This window comes from Tasmannia lanceolata, unplaced genomic scaffold (genome assembly GCF_043159265.1).
Source record: "Tasmannia lanceolata isolate RefF3 unplaced genomic scaffold, GAP_Taslan_0.1 ptg000004l, whole genome shotgun sequence".
In the NCBI taxonomy this organism is placed as follows: Eukaryota; Viridiplantae; Streptophyta; class Magnoliopsida; order Canellales; family Winteraceae; genus Tasmannia; species Tasmannia lanceolata.
This window is the reverse complement of record NW_027518681.1, coordinates 5,546,554-5,574,038: the sequence shown is the minus strand read 5'-3', so window position 1 is coordinate 5,574,038 and position 27,485 is coordinate 5,546,554. Positions and strand designations below refer to the sequence as shown.

The 27,485-nt window shown below is 39.6% G+C and overlaps 2 protein-coding genes and 1 pseudogene across 2 annotated transcripts; 2 read left to right on the top strand and 1 right to left on the bottom strand.

The window, feature by feature from the left end:
• The first annotated feature begins 243 nt into the window (after positions 1-243).
• Positions 244-871, top strand: LOC143875759 (uncharacterized). The gene has a single exon (XM_077377362.1). The coding sequence runs from the start codon at positions 343-345 to the stop codon at positions 535-537; it is 195 nt and encodes a 64-aa protein (XP_077233477.1). The 5' UTR covers positions 244-342; the 3' UTR covers positions 538-871.
• Positions 872-6,358: 5,487 nt separating this feature from the next.
• On the bottom strand, positions 6,359-26,561 carry LOC143876115 (uncharacterized). The gene is made up of 3 exons (XM_077377759.1): positions 25,929-26,561; positions 18,668-18,855; positions 6,359-7,095 (listed from the first exon to the last, which is right to left on the bottom strand). Exons 1-3 carry the CDS (start codon positions 26,533-26,535, stop codon positions 6,637-6,639), a joined length of 1,254 nt encoding a protein of 417 aa, XP_077233874.1. The 5' UTR covers positions 26,536-26,561; the 3' UTR covers positions 6,359-6,636.
• On the top strand, positions 13,967-15,117 carry LOC143875907 (triosephosphate isomerase, chloroplastic pseudogene; annotated as a pseudogene).
• Positions 26,562-27,485: the final 924 nt, after the last annotated feature.

Below are 27,485 nucleotides of genomic sequence, written 5' to 3'. Positions count from 1 at the left end.
CCAATATCAGTAGCCTTTTGTTCATGAGTATTTTTCTATTATGACCCTGTTTGGTTGCCCATTTTGGGGAGATCATCAGAAGGAGATCTCCCCAAAGCATGTTTGGTTGCGCAAACTCCTTTTGACCAAACAAGGCAATGAAACGGTAAATCTGGGATTTAAGAAACAGTGGCTCATTCGTAATTATCGTAAAAACAAGACTCCCTCTCAACCACGCTGTTAATAAAACTATTGAAGAGACAGATATGATCTTCTCGTAAAACGAAACCCTAGGCTATTAAAAAGGAGAAGAACGAGAATAACAAAATCCGAAACCCTAGAAGGAGAAAAAGGAGAGATTAGATGGCGAATCAGCTCGGAAACCTCGTAGAATCCATCAAATCAAAGGTTCGATCTCTGAAGAAATCAAAGAAACCCTACGTTAAGATGGACAAGAGCTCGAGTGTTAAGGTCGAGATCAGTAGCCGTAGGGCGAGAAAACTCATCGACAAAACCCTAAAAGTTGCAGATCGGCCTGGAAAGAGTAGCATCCCTTGATTTTTCTGACTATTACTGATTTTCCAAGGTTCTGATCTTTTTTTTTCTTGATCTGTCTCTATAAATGTGAATATTTATGTTCTTTTTTTTTTTTTTTACCTTTCTACTCTCTGGATCTGAGTTTCTTGGCAGAAATTTCTCTGGATTTGTTTTTCCGGCGTGTTCTAGGCTTCTAGCTAGGGTTTGAAACCGTTCCGGTGGAGAAATATCATAAAAAAACATGGTGATTCTGATGTTTTTATCTTATTTCCTTTTTATTTACTAGTACTCCTGAGAGAAACCGTTATTCTTCTTTATTTTCTTCTGAATAAACCTCTGTTAGTGTTTTGATCTTTGATCTGTTGTTCTGCTGAGAAATATTGGTGAAGATTTTTTTTTTCTTCCATAAATTAATATTAGCCGTCCATATCATAGGATCAAGATCTGGGATGAGGCCCACCGAAATAGACGGTCCGGATTGATTATGGAGTTTCTTTTTCTAATCTTAGTTTGTATGCCGTGGTTACTATAAATGGTTACTTAGGGTTTTGGCGATCCAGACCGTCCCTATGTGGAAACTGTTCTCTATGAGCTCTGATCCAAAAATTACAACCATTGGATGATTCCAGCGATATGATGGGAGAGTACGGCCGGCAACGGGGCGGGGCGGGGCCGGATGTTGCATTGCCCGTCCCCGTCCCGTCTCTGCTTCAGGGATGGCGGGGATCCCCCGCCCCGCAGGGAATACATAATCCCCATCCCCGTCTCACACAAAAATTCTCACTTCAGAAAAGCTTTTTAACACCCAAAAAAAAAGAAAAGGACAAGCCGTGTTTGTGCACTTAATGGGGGCGGAGCGGGTCCATCCCCGCCCGTCCCCGTTTAGGGGATTTTTAAGTCCCCGCCCCATATCCAAGTCGGGAAATCCCCTGCCCCGTTCGGGCCGGGGCGGATCCCCGTTTTAACGGGGGAAATTGCCAGCCCTAGGGGGAGGTGTAATCAAGCCCGTTGATACTGTAGAAAGATAGTAAAAATCAACGGTTTAGTTTTTTATAGGCAGAGTCCAAAAAGCGGCTTGATGATGGATCGTAGGGCTAGGATTGATCAAGGTGGGGTCAATTGATCGAAGGTTTTTATCATGTCCACGTCACAAACGTGGCCTAAAAGGTGGCTATTATTAGGCAAGAACCCAAGTGCTTATCTTAAGTTGTTTTACTTTTAGAAATTTTAGTTTGTTTAAGATAAAGAATCTTGATTAGGATTAGGATTTATCTAATATTAGAACCTCTAATTTCTAAGTAGATCTCTTGACTTGATGAAAATTTTAGAATTGGAGTTTTAGCTAGAATTTAGTAGACCTGGCAAAAAGTGAACCGGACCCGGCCCACCTGTAATTTATGGGGTCCAGGTCACTAGTTAGTGACCCGATTGAAATTTGACTCAACCCGTACGGGTAACGTCAAAACTGGGCCGGGCCGGGTGGAACCGCGGGTGCCCGTGAAAGCCCAATGATTTAGATTTTATATGGTGTTAGTCCTGTATTTTTTCAGAAAGTACGTTACAGACCACATCAAAGGATGATCTAAACCATCCATGTGATGGAACGCAAAAATCATTTCCATAGGATGATCCTAGACCTCCAGTCCTCACAACCACATCATTTGTTTTACTCTATCACTTAAGAAGGGAAATTTAAAAAATCTGTCTTCAATCCTTTGGCTTAAAGCATTCCTGTTTACTTGCTAATGGGAAAAGTGTTTAATAAAGTGGAGAGAGTCAGTATCAAATTGATGAGTGGTATATGGTTTTGCTATATAAAATAGAAAGTGCTACAAGGATTTTTGGAACTGTCCAACACACATGATTTTTTTTAATGGCGAGTCAAAGTCCCACCTGTGAAAATACACCATGATTTGGAAACGTCGACAGCCGTATTTTTTTGAAGAATAGAATGTAGATTCGGTAGAGAATGAAAAAACAATTGAATATTCATCATGGTAATATTTTAGTTAAAAAAAGGATGACAGGATCTTGTTAGCAAATCCACTGGCTGGAAGTTAGAGTTAAAAGGGTCATTATAGGCTCTCTTCACTTGTTTTTCCAGGAAAGGAAAAGAAAATGTTTCCTGAGAATCTGGCATTAGGAAAAGAAATCCAGGGAATCTGTGCAGGAAAAAGTTTCCCTAGACTGTTCACTTGAGTTGGAAAAGGTTTCCAGGGAAACTGTTTGCCCTTCTTTTTGCACTAGTTTTCCAGTAAAACGAAATTCGTGTGTTTTTTGTCGGAAAAGAAATCCCTAAAGGGTGGGAAAATGGGCTTTTCCATGTCATTTTTTGCTTTTTTACAAATATTCCACATGTGTAATTCTATTTTCCCTGGAAAGCAAGCGACCACCAGAATTTTGTCTCATCAAGGTCTTGTCAGGGAAAAAATAAGCTGTGTTCCAGGGATTTGCTTTCCAGGGAAGGTAGGTGAACATAGCCTATATGTAAGTTAACCCTAGCGATCAAGAAAAGAAGGTTGCCAAGGATAGATATCGTTGGGCAGTTAAGGACTTTGTATTTGGCACGCATTTTTTTCTTCCGGGTGTGGTGGACCGGTGGTATTATCTAGGCCTAAAATAATTTTTGCGTTTTCCCATTTTTGTAAGAGGAAAGTGTTCTTGAGCTCGAGCTCAGATAAGCTTACCTGAGCTCGAGCTCAAGAACACGTGGCCCAACATTTTTGGGCTGATCCAAAGCATTCATTTGAAAGGCCCTTCCATGGATCGAGCTCAGGAACGCGTTCCTCTTTCTATAAAATATGGTTGCAAATCTATAACTCTTGTAGATTGAATTGAGATACTGCAAGATGATTTGGGTACAATCTAACAGTCAGGTGCTCTTTAAACTTATCTAAGGTAAAGGTAACTAGCCTATATTATACTTCTTCGAGGAATTAATGTCTCTTCTCTATGATGTTAATGCCTTGACATCTGTAAAGAAAAGATTCTTCAGTAAACTTAATTAATTACAATCAACTCTAAAGTGTGCTTATATAGAGCACTAGAGGATCTTACAGTCCTAAGCAGAGGCTTGCCTAGCTATGGGACTAGGTGGGACCCAACCTGGTTGACAAGTTTAAAGGGCCTAGCCTAATGCGATCCAATCACAGTGAAAGCCGTTACAGAGTGGGCTGCTGAGGACGGCAGCTGCGCCTGCTATGAGACATGTTTAAAGTGTCTAGCCTAATGTGTTCCATCGTTTCTATAGAGCTTTTGGCATATTGGTTAGGTACTTGACAGATAACCAATACAATACCTGACAGGATAAACATAAATAGAAATCGAGATAATTATGGAAGGAGACCATCCTAATCCAACCTAGTTGCCTAATCTATCTTGGTTACTTCTTCTAATCTACTTGCATAATTTACTACCAAGATGATGCAACTGCGACTTACAATAAAAAACGAACAGGACCTAAAATTAAAGATCTCTCTAGTCAAACTAGGGATCTGGTGAGATGTGATCTCGGTGGGAAATGATACACGTATTGAATTCTTTTTTAGGGAAATGATATCAGCACAACCATGTTTTAATAGTTGCACGTTCCACCTTGTCTTTTCTTTTTTAATGGGCTTGTGAGAGTTTTTTTTTTGGGATTTGTAGTAACCTGTTGACAGCTCTTTAAATACTAAAATACAAGATGCTTTAGTGGAAATATCAAAACACCGTAGTGCTGATATCATTTCCGTCTTTTTATTGTCGGTAAATGCAATGCTTAATGTTCTTTTCTATTTTGAAAACACTTCCAAAATGGGATTTCGTTTGGAAAATAAAGACGCAAGTGAAATTGACCAACAATTTAGTCATTTTCATGGTGTTTTTTTTTTGCATTTTGTAGGGTTCGAGCATCGGATTTCGTCTTTTTACAAGACGATTTCTGTTTTAACAAAAACTGAACCAGACCGCCCAATTGACAAGAGTTCTACCTAAACCAATTCTTATAGTGCAATTATCAAACCTTTGACTGCTGTTTAAATTAAAAGAAAAGATGAGTTAGTGCAATTATAAAAACATGGTAGTGCCGATATAAGTGGCCTTTCTATTTTTTTTTAAATATATTATATCTTAAAATTTAAATGCTTTATGTCATTCCCAAAAGTAAGTAGTGTATGTATGATATCTCTTAGTAAAAATAAATTTAAAGAAGAAGAAGAAGAAGAAGGAAAGCTGTGAAAGCCTAAAATCCTCCTTTGTAACTTTGGGGGCTGCTAGCAGAAGGGGATTTTAGTTGGAAGATAAAGACAAAATTCCATGTTGCGAAACATGCACAGAAGACAAAGCAGTGTGCTCATAAGTCATATCCCCACAACATGTTATAAAATAAAACTGTGGAATTGACCATATCATCTCTCAATTCTCCTTTCGTCTTTATGTTCCTAACAAAATCTTGGGTTTTCCTAGGGACCATTAGGTGTTGGCTGTTGCATGAGAGAGCAGCAACATAGGCTTAGATTTTGACTTAATCATTTAATTCATGCAACAGTCAGCCCGCAAAATGCCTTATGCGATGGTCCCTAGCAAATCTCAATCTTTATCTCTTTTGATTTTGATGTCTTCATTCCAAGTATGGAGAATTAAGTGTTGGGCATGGGTCGTTCAAACCTAATTTCAAATCGGGCCAAGAATGGCCCAAGCCCAACTTTAATTATGATACTAATCAACAGGAGTATTCTACTCTTCTCCCTCTGAGGAGTTTCAAAAATTATTCCTTTCTTCATGAGGGTGCGGCATTATTACCGTCGGATCAACATAAAAAAAGACTGATCTATCGCTCCTGTTGGGCCAATTGATGGGCTTGTGATAATATAAAGTGCCCCCCTAATGCACTGCAAATGGGTCAAGTAGATTCTATTCTTTCGAATTCGTACGAGTGAATCGGTACAGAATGTAATCTGATTCATCGGTGAAGAAGAGAAAAGAAAGAAATGAAACACTGACTAGGGATTGACCAGGCTCATTTAAGGTGAAGTCGGGTGCCGTAAGACATAAGACGCCGCCGGTTAGGTGATTCTTAATTTAAGTTCATTTTCGCATGAGTTGTGCATGGGCTTGACTTGTTATCTTTAAGGCCCATGGTAACCTAGCTTGGCTCAGCCCATTACACTTGTGAGACCCAAATACGACACAAACAGGCTTCACTCTAAGGCCCATCCCATTAGACAATGATGTGCATTGATGAGAATTTTACCGGTTCTATTGAGTTCAATGTGGAAAAGGTAAGCCGTGTTTATTTTGGATTTTGAGAAACGATTTGAGTTCGAAACTGATTATTAGACGCAAATTTACGTTTAGGGCAGGTTTCTTTTGGATTTTGAGAACCAATTGTGAGTCAAATATGCGTGAAAGGAACCACCCTCCAAAGAATCGCCACATTTTTTTCCAAACGGGCCACTGCTACAATGCAAGATTGATGTACATCATTCCAAAGCCCACCATGAGGAGAAATGATAATGGGAAAACACATGGTTCAACATGTCTTCCTCTTCTTTGCAAAAAAAAAAAAAATGCATCTGTTTGCAGGAGGTGTGATCTTCCTCCCTCAGCAACCTGTAAAGGAACCAGTGATGTTAGGGGTCCAAACTCTCTGGTCACGGGACATTATAGCTTATATCTCTCTTTCTCTGTTTTTAGTGTCAGTTTTTACAGTACAATGTCCAGATGTTATTACTTGTATATATGTATGTGAATATGATCGTGTATTTTCTTACTGATTCTTCCATTTCTAACCCCCTTCTCCAAATGAAAAGAAACCCTAGTAGACCCCATCTATTGAATTTTGATATATCACAGCCTCAGATGAAAACTCAATCCACACAGCTCCTGAGTCTTTATATATGAACATATCAGTCTAATAAATCAGAGTATACAGATACAGCAGGAGGCTTTTTACAGTATCATATGACATCAATCTTGTCGACACTAACCCAGTCATTGGGCTTCTTCGTCTCAGTATCGGAATTCAAATGCTCGGATTAATGGTTTTCTGACGTTACCAGAATGACCATCCTTTTTTAGAGTTATCGAAACTTGTGATTCACTGGAATGAACCTCAAATCTTTTGTTCTTCGCTGTTTTTCAGCTCATGGCGTCATCATTATCCTCAAGATCACTGAATGAAACATCCTCTTCATTTCCCAGTGGAATAGAAGCACCAGTCAATTCAGAATGATCCTCATGCAACCACTCATCATCTCCTTCCTCTTCGAACTTCTGATCCATCACCACCCCTGATACAGTGCTTGATAAACCCTTAGTCTGGATCTTCGACCCTTCTTCAATGGCAGATTTATCAATGATTTTCATCTCAGTGGTTACTATGGGGTGCTTTTCAGTCTCGAAATCCGACGTGGATACAGTAGTTGTGGGTTCGAACGTGAAAGTCCTCGACGGTCCAGTTTCAGGAGAAACGTATGGTGTAATGAGCTGCTCTTGGGGAGCCTCTCTTGTGAAAGATGTGCTCCTTCCAGACTTGTCTGGGTTTTGCTTTGTCCGGTTCTGTAACTCCTGCAACAACATAGCTCTGGCTTCCACAATCTGCAAGAAAAATGTGCTGTGAAACATTTACTGATATAGCAGTACAACATTCCTAAAATTGCCTGCAGAGAAAATCAAAAGAATGCTACGACCAGAAGTGAAACTACTGAACTGTAGTAGAAGACTAACATAACTAGTGACTGAAATTGATTTCAGCAACTTAATTGAGAATCATCAACCATTCCAAAAGAGCGCACTAAAGTATCATCAAACAAATCTAGTGGATGCATAGCATAGGTATGAGAAGATTCCAATCACAAGGTTTCTAATAATATAACAGAAATGGACCCATAAATAAATGAAGAACAAAAATAGACAACATATGAATATCAAGTGGAGCAAGGTGGTGCACTCTCTGAACCAAACAAGCATGGTTTTAAATTTCCCTGAAACGAAATTTCAAAAAATTCCTTCCACATCATTATTTCTGACTGAAATGCCTGAAATTCAACCAAAATTGTCTAAACGACAAAAAAATGGAAAGATGTTACGATTTGCATTTCAAAAAAAAAATGTTACCGATTTGCATTTCATTCATTAATGTCGAGAATGATATTTGGTAAACATCATTGAATTGCACAGCAAAGTAACCGTATCTTATGCATGGGATGTTAGATCGGATGGGTCCAATAATAACTTGTAACTCTGTGGTATTGACATAGAGTGGGGTCCTTGAAGGGGAGGCTAGTCACTGTACTTTCTTATACTTCATTACATTGTACCTCTTTATTGACTCTACTCTTCGATACAAGTGTGACAATGCATGTCACTATGTGTTTGATGTGATCAAACCATTATGGATGGTTTTCTTGCTTATGTGATGGTTTCTGAGTATTTGTGCTTATTCTAGCATTTCCCAAAGTTTCATCTCAAAATTTCCTCACTTGCATATGTTTCCATACGTTCAATGATTTTACAAGATTCCACCGAAACCGAAATGTTTTTGTTTCCGTGACGACTGAAACTGAAACTGAGACCGAAACCAAAATTTAAAACCTTGCAAACAAGCACATAGAACGACTTGACCCAGTAACATCAACCAACTGATTGTGAGGGATGGCCGAGCTAGCAGCACAATAGATCATTAACTGTTGCTGTCACTACAAGCCTAAAGGCGGAGGATGGGACATTGATCCAAAGCTTGAGTACGGTACAAAGCCCTTCGTCCATGAAAGGATCAGGCTGTTGGCTCGGGCAAAAGGTGGAAAGGCTTAGATAAAGCCGCTTCCAAAGTCACTCCAATATGGCTTTAGTAACGTAAATTGACTCCATCTTCTTCTTTTTTAAAGTTGACAAATATATATATATATATTGATAATTCATACGGAAGATACATGAAGAAGGGACCAGGAGTCCCCCATGGTTACATCATATGACGGCCAAGGAGAGAACTCCAAAGCCCTAAGGGCCTATTTGGATTGCAAGAAAGTGGTGGAAAGAAGTGGAAAGGAAAGTCTTTTCCAACTTTTTAAGACATTCCATTGTTTGGTTCCTCAGGAACAGATAATTTAAAGTGGAAAGCCCTTTCCATGTAGATGGAAGAGCACTCACAAAACGTGGAAACGCTTTCCGTCTTAAAAGGTGGGATGCGGCTTTCCTGGAAAGAAGTATCGGGCATCACTAATTTGTCTTTTATCCCTCCTCTTAAAACGTTATTCGCCTCTTCAATTGAAAACTCCGTACGGATGTCAAAATAAACCTAACCTTACCCTGTGATTTCAACATCCCAGAGAGAAAGAGAGAGAGAGGGGATTTGCTATGTTGAATTTCTTACTTTTGCCCTTTTTTACAATAAATAGGGTTCTGATAATAATGGAAATGGGAAGGGGATAACATTGCCCTTATAAGCTAGAAATTTGCATTATAAGAAGGTAACGCTCCTTTTCAAGAGAAAGCCATTGATGCCCTAATTGCGCTTTGCGCGTGGTGGATGAGGATGTTGGAAGGTAAGCACTTGTTATCCCTAATTCCGTTCTTGCGTGTGGTGGATGCCGATGATGGAAGGTAAGCATTAGAAGGCATGATTTCTCTGTCCAGATTTGTCCAGCAATGCAGAAATGGTGAAGTTTTCCACTAAAAAATCATCTCTGCACCTCACTGCTTGGAAGATCTGGGAACTATCTCAAGAAATGTCCAGAAATAAAGTTGATGCACACATCATATTCGAATCTGCTAGATTTTCTCACTATGGAGCAAGAGCACCTACAATCTGGACTATTAGTGCTAGTTTGAACAAGTCATCTTGAAGGTCTGTTATCCAGCATCTTTAGATCAAGAATTCCATTGAAGGACTATTCGAATTGTGCAAAATTCTGGACGAAAATGAGTCATCACTGCCCTACATATATCCCATTACTATTATGTAATGTAGGCCCCATTGGTCATCGTATGTTATGTTATTTAAATGCCCATTTTTCTTTTCCATCTGATGTGCATCCAAACAAAAGAAATACTTTTCTAAGAAAGATTTCTTCTCGTATATATTAAACCAAACAATTACAAAACCTTTCTTCGAAAGGAATGGAAAAGAAATGGAGAGACCTTTTCTACAAACCAAACAGGCCCTAAAAGATAAGAAAATGAAAAAGAAAGAAAACTATCTCCATTTACAGTCCCCATCCAACCCAAGAATCATAAGAACTTCCAACAAACTTCTGCGATCTTCGTCAAAGATCTTGAACAGAACACCTTCCCATCCTGAGTCATAATATCTGACTCCATTACTCAAGGTCAAAAGCAAAGACCTTCGTACCAGTGCAGGGGATGAGCAATAGACAACAATTCCTAAACTACTCACTAACCCCGTAATCGCCCCCACAAAATTTGATTTAGTTACAAAAGTCCAGAAGAAGAAACACTGCCAATTTTCGAACTTTTCCTACGACAACTCCTTTGTCGAGAAATCCCCAAAAAACTATACCCAATCCCAGAACCAAAAAACTTTTTACAGATTGAGGAACCCCCTCATCATTTTTGTAGAGCTTTGAGCTCTCTAAGTCCCCTGCCTGGAGTCCTCACCTTTTCTGCCCTATCCCGCCTCTCTATCACCATCAGCATTTCCTTTGTCTTTCCACATTTTCCTCAAAACAGATCCCGAAAGCAGTACCCATCCTTGACATCCTTTCAAACTCCTCAGAAAAAGCCTTATCTTCCTCCACAGACGCCTCTTCGTCCCCCTCAACAGATTCTTTGCCAGCAGCCCTTTCCATGCACCCTTTTATATTCCCACTGAGTTCGGCATCCATGGAGTCACGAGAAAAAGCCAGGTCTCAAGTAAGAACCTCGCTAGGTTCAGCCATGCCCGTCTCGTCCTCCGATGTCGACTCTGATTCCTCCTCCAAAGCTTTCTTTTCCTCCTCAAGCTGCTTTCTGAAGAACGGAAGATGGTGCATTGGAACATATAAATCTGTTATATTTCTTTTGCCTGTCGGGGCTTCTAGTTCGTCCTCTTTACCCTTTGTCCCCTCCAAAAAAAATTCCACTAAAAGTCTAAGTAAGCCTTTGCTATTTCTCCTCTTGATGGTGACCTTTCCTTTTTCATCTTCCTTTTCCTCCCATTTTTCTTGGCCTTTTTTCCGCTCACACCTCTTGTCTCTTCTTCCGTATCCGCCTTAATTTTTTCTTTTAAAGTCTATTTCCCTAATCTCCCTGTCAGAGGATGAGGGACACTGCCATCTTATAGTTGTGTAAAACGTGAAGAATAGCAGAGGGGAGTCTCTCTGTCTTTTCTCTACCTCCACATCTCTCCCTTCTCCTTCCCTTCCTTTATTTATATAGAGGCATTCCTCTCTCTTTATCTGCAGACATACATAATTTGAGTATTTATCACGCCCATACGCATGCCGCATTTTAAAGGCGTTTTTTATATGGAAACTTTTCATATGCCTCATCGTGGGCCACGTCCGCCAGGTGTTACGCGATTAAAAAAAGATCTTTTCCCAGCTGCCCAAAAATCTTTATGGTGATTATCTTGAGTCTTTCACTGGGCGGAGATATCTTTCCTCGGGACTCTGTGATTATTATCTGTTTTATGACCTTTTCCTTCTCATACTTCTTTCTGGCTAACAACCTATTGTTGCCATCTCTCCCTGCATTTAATGCTCCATCAGACGTCTTCGCAGGTACTCGATTTTCATTGGTCATCACCTGCCTTGGCCGCAACATGCCTACCACCGATGTTTCTGCTCCATCTTCTCTATTTTCAAATTTGAAATCCAATGGTCCATCTTCTCTATTTTCAAATTTGAAATCAATATCCAACGGTCCAATTCTCTCTGGTTGAGAAGTCCTTTTTTTCCCTTTTTTTATCCTTATCGGCGGCCATTTCTTCCTCCGAAATCCCACAATTATGGTCTTCCACTTCTTGTGCATTAGCTGCATGCCCCAACTTCAGTTGATCATTAAGGTTCCCACCATTAATGTTTTCCCCAGCAGATATAACTGTCATACGAATTAAGAAGTTTTTATTCTTCGCTCTCATTTTGATAAAAGGTGATAAAAACTTCCACTGTGCTGGGAGAACCTTAGCAGATGCATAGGCCATGCAGTGTTCATGGCTCCCTGATAATTGGACTTGTAGAACCTGCCCAAATAACTTACCCAGAGCTTCAACCGTAGATAGGGTCCACGCATGTAATGTAATGTCTTGAAATCTTAAGTATATAGTCTTAGCTCTACTGTGCATGGCTGGATTCCATGTTTGGAGGGATTCAATATCCCCTCTCAATGCCTCGCCTCCTTGTCTAAGTACCCCTACGGCATGTTTCTCTGATTGGAATGTGAAAAGAACTTCTGTTTGACTGATTACATGAGGTTTTGGAAGCTGAGGGAGATTTCATGCTCTTCTAGCCCAACCATACCTTCTCAAGCTGCCATGAATTATCCTTCATGATCCCCACCAGGCAGTTCTTAAGGAGTTGCATGCGTTCCTCGACCTCTTTTCCAAAAATAGTAATTTCTGGATAGTTCCTTCCACGGGTACTTTTTGGGTTATTATCTTCCATCCTCCTAGATTCTCGGATGGTCTCTACTCCAATTTCTTCTTCTCTATTTCGTTGGCATTTTCTACAGTAATTTCGTTTGCCAAAGTTATAGTATCCGCAAGTTGTGCATTTCCAATCACGGGCGATGGCACATGCAAGGGAAGGGGGACAATTGCCCCCCTTAATTTTTGGGGAAAAAAATATACCTTTATTTTTTTGAGGAATGCTAGCATCAAGCGGCTAATTAGCCGCTTGAATGTACTCTGGATCTGATTGGTTACAAATTCGCCAAGCTAGCATTTTTCTTGCAATAAAATCCGTCTCTTTAACTAGAGTTAAAGAAAAATCCCTAATTTGTCGCTTTCCCTCTTTTATCAGTTATCTATATGCTATTTTTTCGTTCCAATAAAGAATCCCTATTTAGGCGGTTTTCCTCTTTAATAAGTTAGCTTTAACCCCGTTAAGGCAATTTTTTAGTTGCAATGCAGTGAGAGATTGATTGGGATAAGCTTTAACTACATCTTCGCCTGAGAGAGAAGATTGGGATTATCTTTACGGGACCCACCAACATCCAAACTAACATATAGCTTCTGGCCCCTCACCATGTGTAGGATGGGATTGGATCCATTGATCTGATCGGCTCACGAGTATGGCCCATTCCCGTTGCACCCACATTGATTGGATGATCCTGGCCCCTAGATCCATTAATCGTCAATTATCTTTAATCCAAGAAAAGTTAAACCACTGATTTTTTGTAAGCCGTGTCTTACGGATGAGATATCCTTTTGATGTAGGACCAAGACACCTAAGAAAGTTCAAGGGAACGACACCATGGAAGTAATTGAAATGAAAGGGAGTCGGTCTTTATTGTAGATGATTGCAGAGGCTTAATTTTGTGTGTGGTCCCATGATTTCCTTCCGGTACCCTCGACCAAAAAAATTACTATAATTTTTGCCCCCCTTGTGCAAAATTTCTGGCATCTCCCCTGTTTCCAATCCCCAGCTTGGGGATTTGTGGTTGTCGACTCCATTGAGGTTCCTGCCTAAAATTCTCTTCAATCCTCGATCCGTAATACCCTTGGAAATTTCTTGGAGAGGATCTGGGATAAGTACTTAAACTTTTGCCATTACCAAGAAGGATTAGGCTTTTTCTACAGCAATCGCGATGGATTTCTAGCGATTGGAGGCATTCAAACACAGAGTAACCCGCTGCAAGGATATCTAGATAGACATCTTTTAAGATTTCTATCCTATATCCACATCTGCAAGTCCCTTCACCTATGGAGTCTTCGAGAATCGGAACTCCTGGTTAGGGCTCCCGTTGTCCGAAGAACTCGCGAACTCCCATAGATTACTCGCTCCCATTCCTCTTCCCTGTAAATTGACTCCATCTTCACCAGTAGCCAAGGTAGGCATAATCCGTGTGAGCTCTTTGAAGTGTGTTGTGACTCACCTCACTGGTACTCTTCGCAAGATCTTTTTTTAAGCAACAAAAACTCTTTCCTTATGTGAAAGGGTCTCGTTCTGTCGTATGAGCTTTCCCCAAGGTGTATTAAGTCTTATTTAGCTAGATCCTAAGATCTCGATCTACGGCTTAGTAATCCTCAGACGCTTCATACAGAGCCAAATCCACTGAATCAGGAGAATCCACTAATCCAAGTATATGAGCTGGTATATAACCAAAGGAAGAGCAAAGGGAAAACTCGACCAAAAGATCAGCTAACCTAAGAGCCCACGAATATTGAACTAAATAGGTAGTATGCCTTCAACCAACTTTGGGATCCTTTAATCACATAGCCGGTTTCCTCAAAGCCGCCCTCTTTTGGAGAACATTACCTCAACTCATCATTGGTATTGATGACAATGACTTTCATCATTGAACCCAACCTATGTCCCTTGCTAGAACAGAAGTCTTAAGTACTGGTCGGACACTCGAGAGCTCATGGCTCGACCAGCCTGAACGTTGCATATCACAGGCGGGCTGCTATGCCTATGAGGCATGTTTTGAGATCATTTGATCATATAGATTGAGGACCTGGAAAATGGTAATAGGCTTACTATATCTTCATCAGTGGGATATGTATGTGACAAGATCCTAGTCCAAACAGATTTAAGTTCTCCCCGAGGGGGAATCACCCAAGATTAGAATCAAATAAGTTCAAATTGTTAGTTTGTTCACTTGGTTAAAGGGGTTTCCTTTTCTTAATGGTGTGCGTATATCTTACTATAGGGAAAAAAATAGATGAACGAGATCTAAATGATCTGCACTCAACGGATATCCATAAAGGGATATGTTCTCACAATACTACTTCCTCAGGCCCCACCCACCCTTAGCATCAGCCACCTTGTTGGCTATGCTTAACGCATGTTGGAAAGTAGGAATTACACATAAAAAAAAGGACCATGGTTCGAGGATAAAATCCCCACGGTCACTGAGCAGCTTGTGAAGGCAAAGAAACAAGGGTGTTTAGCCTATGCACTCCATTGCAGCACCTACAGCAAGGGTTGTTGTTGTTGTTGCCATGGCCGTCAAAAGCTTCTAGAGTTGTTGTTGCCATGGCCGGACCCGGAAAGTTTTTCGTTGGTGGTAACTGGAATTGTCCTGGTGGTAACTGAAATTGTAATGGGACAAAAGACTATTAGCAAGCTTGTTGCTAACGTGAATTGTGCGAAAATTGAGGCTGATGTGGATCCTGTTGGAGCGCCTCCATTTACATATATTGACCAAGTAAAGAACTCATTGACTGATTTGATATAGATATTTGCTCAGACCTCTTGGGCTGGAAAAGGTTGAACTTTTACTAGAGAAATGTGGAGCAATTGAAATATATTAGCTGCAAACGGGTTATTCATAGGCATTATGGGCCGAGACATTTTATTGGCAAAAATGATCTGTTCATTGGGAAGAAAGCCTCTCATGCCTTGAGTCAGACTCTCAAGGTAATTGCTTGTATAGGAGACAAGTTAGAAGACAGAAGAAGGGAAAAGGTTTGATATAGGTTTCCAACAGATGAAGGCTTTTGCAAACAGTTTAGCATAAACATCCCCACAGTAATTTAGCAAGAGACCTCTTTCTTCTGTCATCAAACTCCTGCCAACAGATGAAGGCTTTTGCAGACAATTTAGCATAAACATCCCCACAGTAATTTAGCAGGAGACCCTGCTTTGTTCCTCTTTCTTCTGTCATCAAACTCCCCCACATGGAAATTTAGCAGAAATCCAATTTCTCTTCTTTCTTATATGATTCCCTGGTTTTTCCGTTCTTTTTTTTTTTCTACGTTTTGGCATAGTTTTTCATCTTCTTCAAGTGAGCAACAACCAACAGAACCCAGAATTCAATTTGCAACCCAAGAGAAAATTACTTGTTAAGAATCAAAGAAAGAAGAACAAGAAATGGTAGGGGAAGAAGAGTGGACCACTGGCAGCTCTTTCACAAAATTCTTTGAGCCAAGGGGCAAGGGAGAGAAGGTGGCCGAGGGAAGAAAAATGATGAAATTCAAGGTCGCCGGAGAGAGAGAGAGAGAGAGAGAGAGAGAGAGAGAGAGAGAGAGGTGGGTGGGAGTGGGGGGCAATCCCTGACAAGCGATCAGTGGGACCACGTGCATTTATTACCTTCATTCTTTTTTCTTCATGGTTTACGGATCACCGAACTTATCAAATTACGTGTGGTCCAACCAGCATCCACTGGTTTTCAAGCGGCTTGTTATCGCTTGTCGCTAGCAATCCTCTTAATATTAATAATAATAGTAACAAAAAGAAAGGAAAAGGAAAAGAAAGCAAGGAATTAGATTTAAGAGTGAATATATTGGAGACATATTTTAGATATGCCATCAGATTTTGAAACTTAGATAATTTTATTTATTATACGGTTGGAAGAGGAAGCCTAAAATTTAGAAACGATTGTTTTGGGTGTTTAGCTTAGGTGGATAAGGTGAGTGATTATATATCTTATCTGGTTGTTTTTCTATGTGCATTCCCTAGGATGGTCGCTAACGGCCAAGTCATAATCTTTTAATAGTGCTAACCACCTCCTTTATCTCATGTTCAACTTTTTATGTGTGAAGATGTACTTCAGACTCTTACGATAAGTGAATATCTCGCATTGCACCTCATATATATAGTGTCTCCATATCTTGAGGGCAAAGACAATTGCTGCCAACTCTAGGTCATGAGTGGGGTAATCTGCTCATAGGGCTTCAACTCTCTAAAGGCATATGCAATCACTCTACCATTTTGCATCAGGATGCACCCTAAACTCATCTTCGAGGTATCATTATATAGGTGAAATTGCCCCCCCCTCAAAAGGTATAGCAAGAATAGGGGTTGTCACTAACCGCCTTTTCAATTCGTGAAAACTCTTCTCACACTCATCAGACCATTTGAACATGACACCCTTCTGAGTCCACCGAGTCAACGGCACATCTATGCTAGCAAACCCCAAACCCCTCGACAAAATCTTTCGCAGTACCCGGCTAAACCTAAGAAGCTCCGCACCTCTGATACAGTGCTAGGCTTGCTCCATTCGACTACCGCTTCTACCTTTTTAGGGTCCACTGAGATACCATGCTAGCAAACCCCTCAACAAATAACATCCTAGGGAATGTTCAAAGAAAAACAACCATAAAAGATATACAATCACTTACCTTATCCACCCAAGCTAAACACCTAAAACAATCGCTTCTAAATTTCCACGCTTCCTCCTCCAATTCTATAATAAATAAAATAATCAAAGTTTCAAAATCCAATTGCATGTGAAAAATATGCCTCTAATATATTCACTCTAAACTCTAATTCCTTGCTCTCTTTTCTTCCTCCTTTATAGTTTCACTATCATTATTAATATTAATCCCAAAAATTAGAAGATAACTCAAATCCTTATCTAAAAATAAGATTGGGAGCAATCAATCCCAAAATTAATGTCAAATCTCGATCAATTTGCCCAGGACATTTATAAATCGATTCTAATCATGGTTATTAAACAAAAGTACAAAACCCCCCAAAAATTTAGAAAATCTCACATTAATTTAGCCCTAACAAATTCGGATTAAAACTCCCAAATTTACCTAAGTAATTGAATAGAATAATAAACCTAAGAAGAATCCTACAATTAACATGTTTGATTTATCCAAAACGAAAACACTAAATCCAAATCAAGTTCAACCCCTAAAAACAATAATCAAAACAAATAAAAACAAAGAAGAAAATACCTGAAAGACTCTCTCTCTCTCTCTCTCTCTCTCTCTCTCTCTCTCTCTTGTCCTTCTTGCTTTCTGTTTTTTTTGTTACAAAACGAATTTGGGTTCTTTTACTTCTTGTTGGCCAAGCAACTAAACCAAAAAGCAATCCATACCTCGTATGGACTCTACCATAATCTTACTGGTTATTAAATTGTATCATATTGGTCTGTAATCCAACAGTTTGTCATTCTTTCTATTCCCCATACAATTTCAACAACTAAACTTTGACTAAAATTAGCAATGAAATCCCATTAAGTCTTATCCTCTTTGTCCCACTCATTCTCCTCTCTCATTGGTTAAAAATCACTTTACAGTTGCCCTTTTGGGAAATCACTAAGTATTAGCAAAAGTCCCAAATATCACTCTCATTCTCTCACTTGAATGGGTAAAAATCACCACACTACCCTTTTGGAAATTGAAAGTGCTACAATTATCTCTAGCCGTTCTTTATAGACACCCATCACAAATTCAAATTCTCATGCTTTAAACTCACACACCCCATATTTAGTAATGGCACCCATTATTAAATAATATGAGATAAATAAAATAAATAAATAAAAAGAAAATTTTCTACATAAATGTGCGTGAAGCCAGGCGTTACGAAGGGTGTTTAACATATGCACACTCCCTTGCAACACCTGCATTGCAAAAACCTGCATTTCACATGCTGAGAAGTACATGGCTAATGGAAAAGCCTTTGCGGGTCATTTCCTTTCCTCACTCTCCTCTTTCTCCATCCTTCTTTTTTCCCCCTCTTCTCTCAAAAATTGGAGAAGCACACTTTGGTCAACATATAAAAAACTTCACTAATCTCCCGAGACAACATCCAAGTCTAGAATTAAAATCACCAAAAATTGGGGTAAAAATGAACGTCTAAAGTACGAAACAAACTCAATAACCTCCTTTTGTGAATTCAATTGATCAACAAGTATATTTCTAAAGAAGCACCTTAATCCAACCTCGACGAAGAAAGAAACGAACTAAAATAACAGATATATCCACAACTTGGACACAAACTTGGGGCTTAGTTAATTGAAGCACCCCAAGAAGCAGGTCTGCGCAAGGATGAGGAGGAATGAAAACTAGAAAATTAACAAATTTATTACCCCGAGTATATAGGAATTGCAAGATTCCAAGGCAGGATCGACAATATTCCAAAGTAAGAGAGACCTACCTGAGTAGAATTTAGTGCAACTATAATTTGATGACAGATAGATATGATCCATACACAAGGAATTATGTTTTTATTTTTATTTTTTTGAAATGATAGACAATGGCTCGATTAAGAAGGAAGATCATATACAATGAGCAAAAACGATTAGTGGCAATGCTGCAAGGGAGTAAGGAACCTACCTGAGGAGTTGCCAAGACCTCAGAATCATGCTTATTAAGCCTAGAATGCAAAAGCACAAAATAAATCTTCCAAAAGCATCCTTCACTCATATGGCTGGGGCAAAGCTCGATCCTTAGAGCTGCTAATCTTGGTGCAAGACGTTCAACAGCCAAAGCATGCTCTTGTTGGGCATCAGACATATCAAAATCTGGGAAAAGGAAATTTACAAATGTAAAAAAATCATAAGTTAGAATTTACACAACTGTCTGAAATTATAACAACAAAATAATAGCCAAAAAAGTGCATGATAATTATGCATTAAATTTTATTTTTATTTTTATTTTTTTTATTTTTGAAAAGTGACGGATTTCATTGATATTGGAATAGCATATTAGGGACCAGGAGTCCCGTCCTGCTTTACAAAATATCAGAGATAGCTGGAACGGGCATACCCGAGACCAGCGATAATACAACTCAAAAGCAAGGCAAAATATTAACATTTCTCTTCTTCCCTGCTTCATACCTTCTGGTACTCTTCTCTTCAGACTCCACAAAGACCTTTCTACATCATCAGACTTTTTACATGCCTCTATACATCAAGACAACAAGATACTAATAATCCAAAAACTATAATCTTCCTAGGAGATCATTCCTGCAAGTACACTGTTAAAACAACACAACGAAACATCTTTGCGATCTTCAAATGAAGATCTTGAGAGAAACCTTTCAAAAATTGAAACTAGCTTTTTGTGCGACCGTCCATGAAGATCTTGACATCCTTCAGAAATGAACCAAGACCCAAAAGTTCACCATGCTACGATTCCCCTTCAGAGGATCTTAAATGTCGCTTGTTTGTCAGAACTTCGTAGATTTTCGAAAACTCCCAAAAGTAGATAGTTTCCAAAAAGAAACTAACCGTGACTATCTAATCAGAAAGTTTCTTAGACTAATAGTTTCTTTCTGGGTCAAATAGTTCTTAATTAATCAAATAGTTTCTTTCTGGATAACAATGACATTGTACAACTTCCATGTCATTGTTACCAAATCTATTAGACTAATATTTGAGCATCAGCAGCATATTGAATGAAGTGCACAAGTTTTATGAAGAACAAGTAAAAGAGAACGACAAGGAATATATTTCCCTGATACTCCTATGAAAGGTTATTGATGTTGAAATATATATATATATATATATATATATATATATATATATATATATATATATATATATATATAGCGAAAACTGTTGGTGAGCTTAAGCGCACCATTTTTTTGGTGCGCTTAAGTTGTTATAACGCCTCCCATTGGTGCGCTTAAGCGGGACCCAGTGGGACCCAAACATTTAAACGAATGTTAGGCGTTATAACCACTTAAGCGCACCAAAAAAATGGTGAGCTTAAGCGCACCAACAGTTTTCTCATATATATATATATATATATATATATATATATATATAGAGTAAAGAGTTCCTGCGGTTACCCGCAGAAACCTTACCTGCAGTGTTGTGTTATAAGCATTCTCAATGGCTAATAGATGTGGGGCATAGGCGATGAAAAGAGTCAAAAGAAACCAACAAAAAGATATTCGAGTCCCCCTCTTTTATGATATGATATTTAGGGACCATTACGACTGGTCTCATGATGTCCTCAAAAAGAAGAAAGCAGTGACAGTGCTCCCCATGAGGCGATGAAAAGAGGGGACAAATTCAGACCCCACAGTCGAGTCCCCCTCTTTTACACTTACAAAAACAAAGGACTTTCGTAAGTGTCATATTTTACTACATCATTTTGGTATTTTTTAGGTAATTTTTCTACTTGTGGGAATCTTGCAAAAATCTGTAATGATTACTTCTCTTTATTTCTCTTTATTGCTAGCAACCTTTGCCCAGACCGTACTTCACCCAATCTTTGCAGCAAAGGAGGGGCTACAAGCCGAAAAATAGCCCAGGAGAAGGTGGCTAGCAAATCCCTAAATAAATAAATAAAACTCTTAAAAAATACGTCAAAAATCCGGGTGACCCGCGGGTTGACCCGGCCCATACGGGCCGGGTGCGGGTCCAATGTCAATGACCCGTAAAATTTTCCGGGTCACTTTGACCCGGACCCGTACGGGCCGGGTCAAATCCGGCCCGACCCGCCCGTTTGCCAGGTCTAAGTTTACCTGTGAAACTATAATAGAAAAATCAGTAATAGAGTAAAGAAATTTTCCAGTATGAGTGTATAAAGCATTGATAGCAATACTCTCTGTTTGAAGCTAATCCTATGTTACTTTGAGATACAACTGATTTTTTTGCTTCATGTTCTTTTTTTTTGAAGAAGGTTTTTTGCTTCATGTTCTTAAACTCCAGTTTCTACAACAATCCCCGGCTCAAGGGACCAGATATCCTGCTTGGCATTCAGCAAGTGTATAAACAGATATCCTGCTTCGCATTCAGCAAGTGTATAAACAAAACGTGTTTGCAGATATCCTGCTTGGCAAAACGTGTTTGCAGATATCCTGCTTGGCATTCAGCAAGTGTATAAAAAAAAATCAAGATTGCCAAAATTGTGAGCTTGTGAGCTTGGCATTCTGCAAGTGTATAAACAGATATCCTGCTTGTGAGCTTGTGTGAGCTTGGCATTCAGCTTGTGAGCTTGGCATTCAGCATAGTCTCAAGGATAGCAGATATCCTACAAGAGGACTACTTTTCCAACAACAATCTGTGGAATAAAAAGCATTTAATAGAAAGCAGTCAATGTATCTTTGTTCACGCTTCACCTAATAACAATCAGTTTATTACATCATTATTTCCAACATTGTCACTTTCATAGAGACTGAAGTTTCAAAAAACAACATGTTCCAGTTAGTAGGTGCAACAAGTTGGTTGGGAGTAACTTTATCTTCACCTGCAAAAAAGAAAGAAATTACAATCAAGGCCTAAACAATAAAAATGGGACTGCAAACACGTTTTTTAAATGAGATGTATTGGTGGCATGAAAGTGTGTGATATGTGAATTTTTGGGTGGCTATATATGCCATTGAAAATGTACTACACATCATTGGTTCTTCTAACATGGGGATGAGAGGAGTTGTTCTTTTAAATTACCTGCCATCTAACTATGAAAGGCTCTGCTTGGATGCAAACCAGAGCTGTCTGACTCCTTGTCTGACTCCTTGCTGAAAAAGCATAAAAAGTCACAGCAGTGAGGAATGATATACAAAATACCAGTGTTTAACAAAGCGATGTCTTTCGCTTCCTAGTGAAAGACACTACCACATACCTAGTGAAAAGAGCAATATCACGAAGTGATATCTTCGTCTGCCTCTTCCTGTTCCTGTTCCCGTTCCCTTATACTCATCTATTGGCAAAGATAAAGATCAACTCACATGCAAGCAAAATTTACCACATAAAAAAAGACAATCAACAGAAAAAAAAAAACTCCAAACCTTTTGTTTCTTTCTCTTCTGTTTGTCCTTTGTTTTCTTCTCACCATGAAAAAATCGAAATCCATATGGTTGGGGTTTTTAATTTTGGGTTTAATTCATATAACCAGCTAATTCAAAGAAAAAAAAAAGATGAAACAAAATAGGGAAAAAAATGAATCTTCATATAACCAGCTAATTCAAAGATTACTAAGCCCTTGTTTGTTTAAGATTATTACAACCGATTGCAAGGGCCAAACCTATTGCAAGTGCCAACCGATTGAAAACAGCAGCCCTAATCTCAACAAAAGAGGAAAAAATAGCAAAATAGAAGTAGGGAAAGAGAGGACTGACCTTGGCTTTCGTTTTGGATTGCGAAAGACGAAGAAAGGGAGTGAGATCTACGGCCGAAAATCACCTCTCTCTGCTCTCCTTCGTACATAGAAGAGGAACCGTGGACGATGAGGGAAGAGGGAGAACCGTGGACGATGAGGGAAGAGGGAAGAGGGAAGAGGGAGAACCGTGCCCATTCAATCTCACATTCATCTATTTTAAGAGTTTTTTTATTTGTTTAGGGATTTGCTAGCCACCTTCTCTTGGGCTATTTTTCGGCTTGTAGCCCCTCCTTTGCTGCAAAGATTGGGTGAAGTACTGTCTGGGCAAAGGTTACTAGCAATAAAGAGAAATAAAGAGAAGTAATCATTACGGATGTTTGCAAGATTCCCAGAATTACTAAACATTACCGCAAAAAGGACACAAGTAGAAAAATTACCTAAAAAATACCAAAATGATGTAGTAAAATATGACAATTACGAAAGTCAACATCTTTTGTTGGTTTCTTTTGACTCTTTTCATCGCCTATGCCCCACATCTATCAGCCATTGAGAATGCTTATAACACAACACCGCAGGTAAGGTTTCTGCGGGTAACCGCAGGAACTCTTTACTCATATATATATAGATATATATATATATATATATAGAGAGAGAGAGAGAGAGACCAAAACTTGCCAAGATGCTTGTTCGATTAACCTTAATCTTTCCTACTTTAATATATTCCTGTTGTTTAATGCATGCATGTGTTAGGGAGGGAAATGATATCAGCACAAATTCAATATTCTGTCCTAAGTTTAAAAGTTGCTTGAAATTCGACACTTCCGCACGCTTTCTCCATCATCAATGTCGTATCGTCGTAGCACTCCAAATGTTTCCTCCAAATTACCATAGTTCTAAAGGGGACCTGTAATGACCTCAACTAACTTTTTCTGTTACACATTTTATATAGCTCAGTTTCTCAAAAAATGTATCTGTCATAACAGGATGTCATTTGATAATATGACACTTGCATTCAAAATTAAAATGCTAAAATTCATGTACCATAGTGTTTATTAGTCTAACCCTGTTGAAAATAAATCACAGCTTACTAATCCAGAGTCGCAAACTTTGACAAATTCTCAAACTAATAAGATAAACGTTTCAGAAAAACTATGATTTTTGGACACGGACACAAGTGTCGCATGTCAACATGGACACGGAGTGTCGGACACGGTAACCCCCAAAAATTTAGAAACGGGGACACGGCTAAAATAGAAAGTATATATGATATAGCAACAAATATTAGTTAAAGATGAGCTAAAATGACATAGGACACTAAGATTAGCAACTTTCTTTCTTTTTTCTTTGGTAGAGATTTTTCTTTATATGACAGGATTATTATTCTAGTTGTAGTTCATTTCTTTATGTGGTAGATTCTACGTCCTTCTGGATGATGCCCGGGGGTTTGGGCAAATCTCGCAGGGGATGCAGCAATGGTGGCTGGAGGTGCGGAATGGCAGAATCTGGGTCCGAGTGGGCCGGATTTAATGGGGAAAGGATCGGAACTGGGTATGGTGGACGGAGAAAGTGGGTTGGTGAGTCATCGAAAGTGGTGGCGTGGCAGAGTATGAAAATGGGTGGCCGAATTCGGGGGAAAAAAGGAGGAGATTGGATGTGGAGGTGGTGGTGGTGGTGGTGGTGGTGGAGGAAAAGTTTGATGAAGGACACGGACAGCGATATTGAGATGGCCGGTTAATCCAAACCCCCCTCCCCCTCGTGAAACGCGGAAAGCACGTGGAATTTCGGAAACGGTGCGGCGATTGACCGGCAAAGGGCTTTGGGAAGCAGTGGGTCGCCGGGACTAGGGGCCGTGTTGAGTGACGGATGTGACGGGTAGCCGGAGATAGCGTTGGGGTTGCCGCCCGGAGATTGGGGGGTAAAAGATGAGTTTGATCGAGGTGCAAGGTTGGGCTAGAAGGACCGAGGTGCTAAGTTAGAATAGGTGTTTTGGGTTGTAGATAGTTAGCTAGAGTGGTGGAAGGCGGTGGCTGGAGAGGTAGTGGTTGAGGGAGGAGGTAAGACCAGGGTTAGGTGGAAGGTAGGGTAGAGTTAGGTTTTAGGGTTTGGTGGAAGGTAGGGTAGAGTTAGGTTTTAGGGTTTGGTGGAAGTGAAGAGGAAGAATGTTAGGGTGACCAATGGTGGTCTCTAGGGTTAGGTGGAAGGAAGGGTAGGGTTAGGGTTTTAGGTTCTGGTGGAGATGAAGAGGAAGAAGTTAGGGTGAATAATGGTGGTCTCTAGGGTTAGACTAGGTTTTTTGGATTGGTGGTTTAATGGGGATCCCCCAGGACAGGCGGTGGCGCATGGTGGAGGCCGCCGAAGATTGGATTCAATGGGTTGGCTATCGTACACGGTTAGTAGCGCACAATAGCTTCAGGCCTTTGAGCGGGATTTTTGAAAATCAAATTCGCCTGCTAGAAAGTGGTGGAGAAGTCTGTGTGACGTGGCAGGTCACACATATGACTTGATGGGGCTCACAAATATGGCACTTTTTGTTGGATTCGAATCAATTGAGACCATTGGGCAGTGTAAAGGAAATGAAGGGGAAATGGTGAAGGTACTCTCGGCTGTAGTAGTAGATAAAGAATTTGAAAGGGAAGTCAAATAGTTATTCGGCGTGATGGCAGCGTATGGAAGTGTGGACCTACCTGTAGCGGTTGACCCAGAAGATCTTTTCTTTTGGTTTTTACTAGCCTAGGAGTATGCTCCTTGCCACCCTTAATTGATTCTATGTAATGCAAATAGGGACCCCTGGTCCCCAATGTATTCTTCATAGTATCAATGGAATTGTCAATTTTCAAAAAAAAAAAAAAAAAGATTCTAGGTCTTTCTTTTTAAGAGAAGTTTACTTATTTAAGGATTGTTTATATAAGAGGATGTAAATTGTGGGTGATAAGCAATCAAGAATATTGGAATAAAATTTCCCTTTTCTTCTTTCCTAGTGGATTCTAGGCTTCTTCTTCTTCCCTTCTCTCACTTTTTCCTAGTGGATTCTAGGATTCTTCTTCTTCCCCCGTGAATTTAGAAAAATCATTATACAATTACCCAGGACAAATTCATGAATGAAGCTTTAAAAACCACTCATCAAATCTCATTGTTGTAAACAGAGAACTGATAATAAATGGATAGACAAGGGCAGGGAGCCAATGCTAATATATCAGCCACACTACCCACTATATTGTCGAGTATATATGCTACTACAAAACATAAGTATACTAGATGATCACTCCTGTTCTTCTTCCTTATGCCCTGTTCGTTTGGGCTTATGACAACCGATTGCCACCGCCAATCTGATTATTGGACCCAAAATTACATTAATTTTGAGTCCAAAAACCGGATTTTGGGGGTGACAATCGGCTACCACAATCTCAAACGAACGGGACCTTAAACACCTGTTACAGTTTCATCACCCAAACTTATCATATGAATTTTAGAATGTAAATACAGATTAGGCCGTAAATAACGAAAAAAAAATAAGGAAAATGTAGAAACTGAAATAAAAAAGTACCGTCAGAATCCTCATCATCGACAAATAACGGGAAATCCAACCAAGTCTCAGGATGCATTGAGATATTCCTCGCGAAAGTCAAAACCTCATCTGTAACACCAACAGCATCTCCAACAAAATACATGTCATCCAAACCCTCATCTGATCCAAAAGGAAGAAAACTCGATGCGATCTTCGAAATCTCCGTAACGGCCTTATTACTCGAGAGCCTCGAGATCCCGTTCTTAAATCTACCTCCGATCTCGGCGAAATCACTACGGATTGATGCGATTGTCGGAGAATCAGTGAATTCCGATTCCGATTCTTTGGAATCGGACGGATCGGAGCGATTCGGGTCCGAAATTGAGGGATCGGATCCATTCCGGTCGGAAATTGAGGGATCTGAAGGAGTAGGAGCGAGGAAAGATGCTACGCCCCATAGCTGGCGAGTTAGGGTTTTTTTGAGTTCGGAGAGATCTTCTTTTACGCCTCTGCCTGGAGTTTCTGATTCGAGTGGATTATCTGATGATTGATCGTTCTTGAGGTTTTGCTCTCTGTTCTCATCGTCTTCTTCTTCTTCGTTGTCGAGTTTCAGAGAGTTCGCGATAGATCTTGCTAGCCATGACATTGCGAATTTCAGAGAGAGAGAGAGAGGGAGAGGGGGGGGGGGGAAGAGTCTTATAATTTAAAGGATGAATGGAGTTCTGTTTGGAATGTATGTCCTTCGCCTTCTGGTACTAATATTTTATTTTATTTTTGGGAAAAATACATATACGACCCCAAGTCCCCAACTATGGCCAAATGCCACTTCTAACCCTGTGGTATCAAGGTACCAAAGACAACCCTCAACTTTATGAAATTTTTAAGTAGACCAGACGGTCCGTTAATTTAACCTGAAAGAATGACTAAAACTAACAATGGTTAATATTTTGAGGACAGAAATAACATTGTCACTGGTTTTAAGCCATTTGCAGAGGGATTAGGGTTACATCATTTTCCGCCGCCAGCGGCCACTGTTGTCACCTCCACCATAGACAATGAAACCCCAATCCATGGCTACATCAAACCCCACATTTCAAGAAAAAAACGCTGATAAAAAAAAGAACTAAAATATTAGAGAATTTGTGCAAGCATGATACTGATGTGAATGAAGACAAATAAAAACCCTACATCGAGGGTTTGTGCTGATAAATAAACATGGGCTTTAATTAAATCCTAATTTTTAGTTGGGGAAGACGAGGGCATTATAGTCATTTCCTCCTCTCTATCCATTTCGTCACGTTAAAAAAAACCCACGGGTGTCTTTGGTAACTTAGAAACCACGAGGTTAGAAGTGGAATTTGGCCATAGCTGAGGGGGTGTTGAATAAAAAAATATAAGAAATATAAAAATAAGAAATTAAAAAAAAGTAACAAAATAAAATAATTAAAAATAAATAAAAAATAAAAAACCTTCCATAAAAAAAATAAAAACCTTCCATATATATATATATAGCTGAATATGGTATGCTGTGGTTGTGCCACGTGGTACCCACTCTGCATACCACTATTTCCATCGTAACTCTCAAAATGCTTAGAG

Coding starts and splice junctions, on each gene's coding strand:
- LOC143875759 (XM_077377362.1), top strand. CDS start 343: ATGGCGAATCAGCTCGGAAACCTCGTAGAATCCATCAAATCAAAGGTT.
- LOC143876115 (XM_077377759.1), bottom strand. CDS start 26,535: ATGTCATGGCTAGCAAGATCTATCGCGAACTCTCTGAAACTCGACAAC. Junction 18,856..25,928: donor CGATGATGAGGATTCTGACG/GTACTTTTTTAT, acceptor TCCTTTTCCCAG/ATTTTGATATGTCTGATGCC. Junction 7,096..18,667: donor AGGTCTTGGCAACTCCTCAG/GTAGGTTCCTTA, acceptor TTTTTCTTGCAG/ATTGTGGAAGCCAGAGCTAT.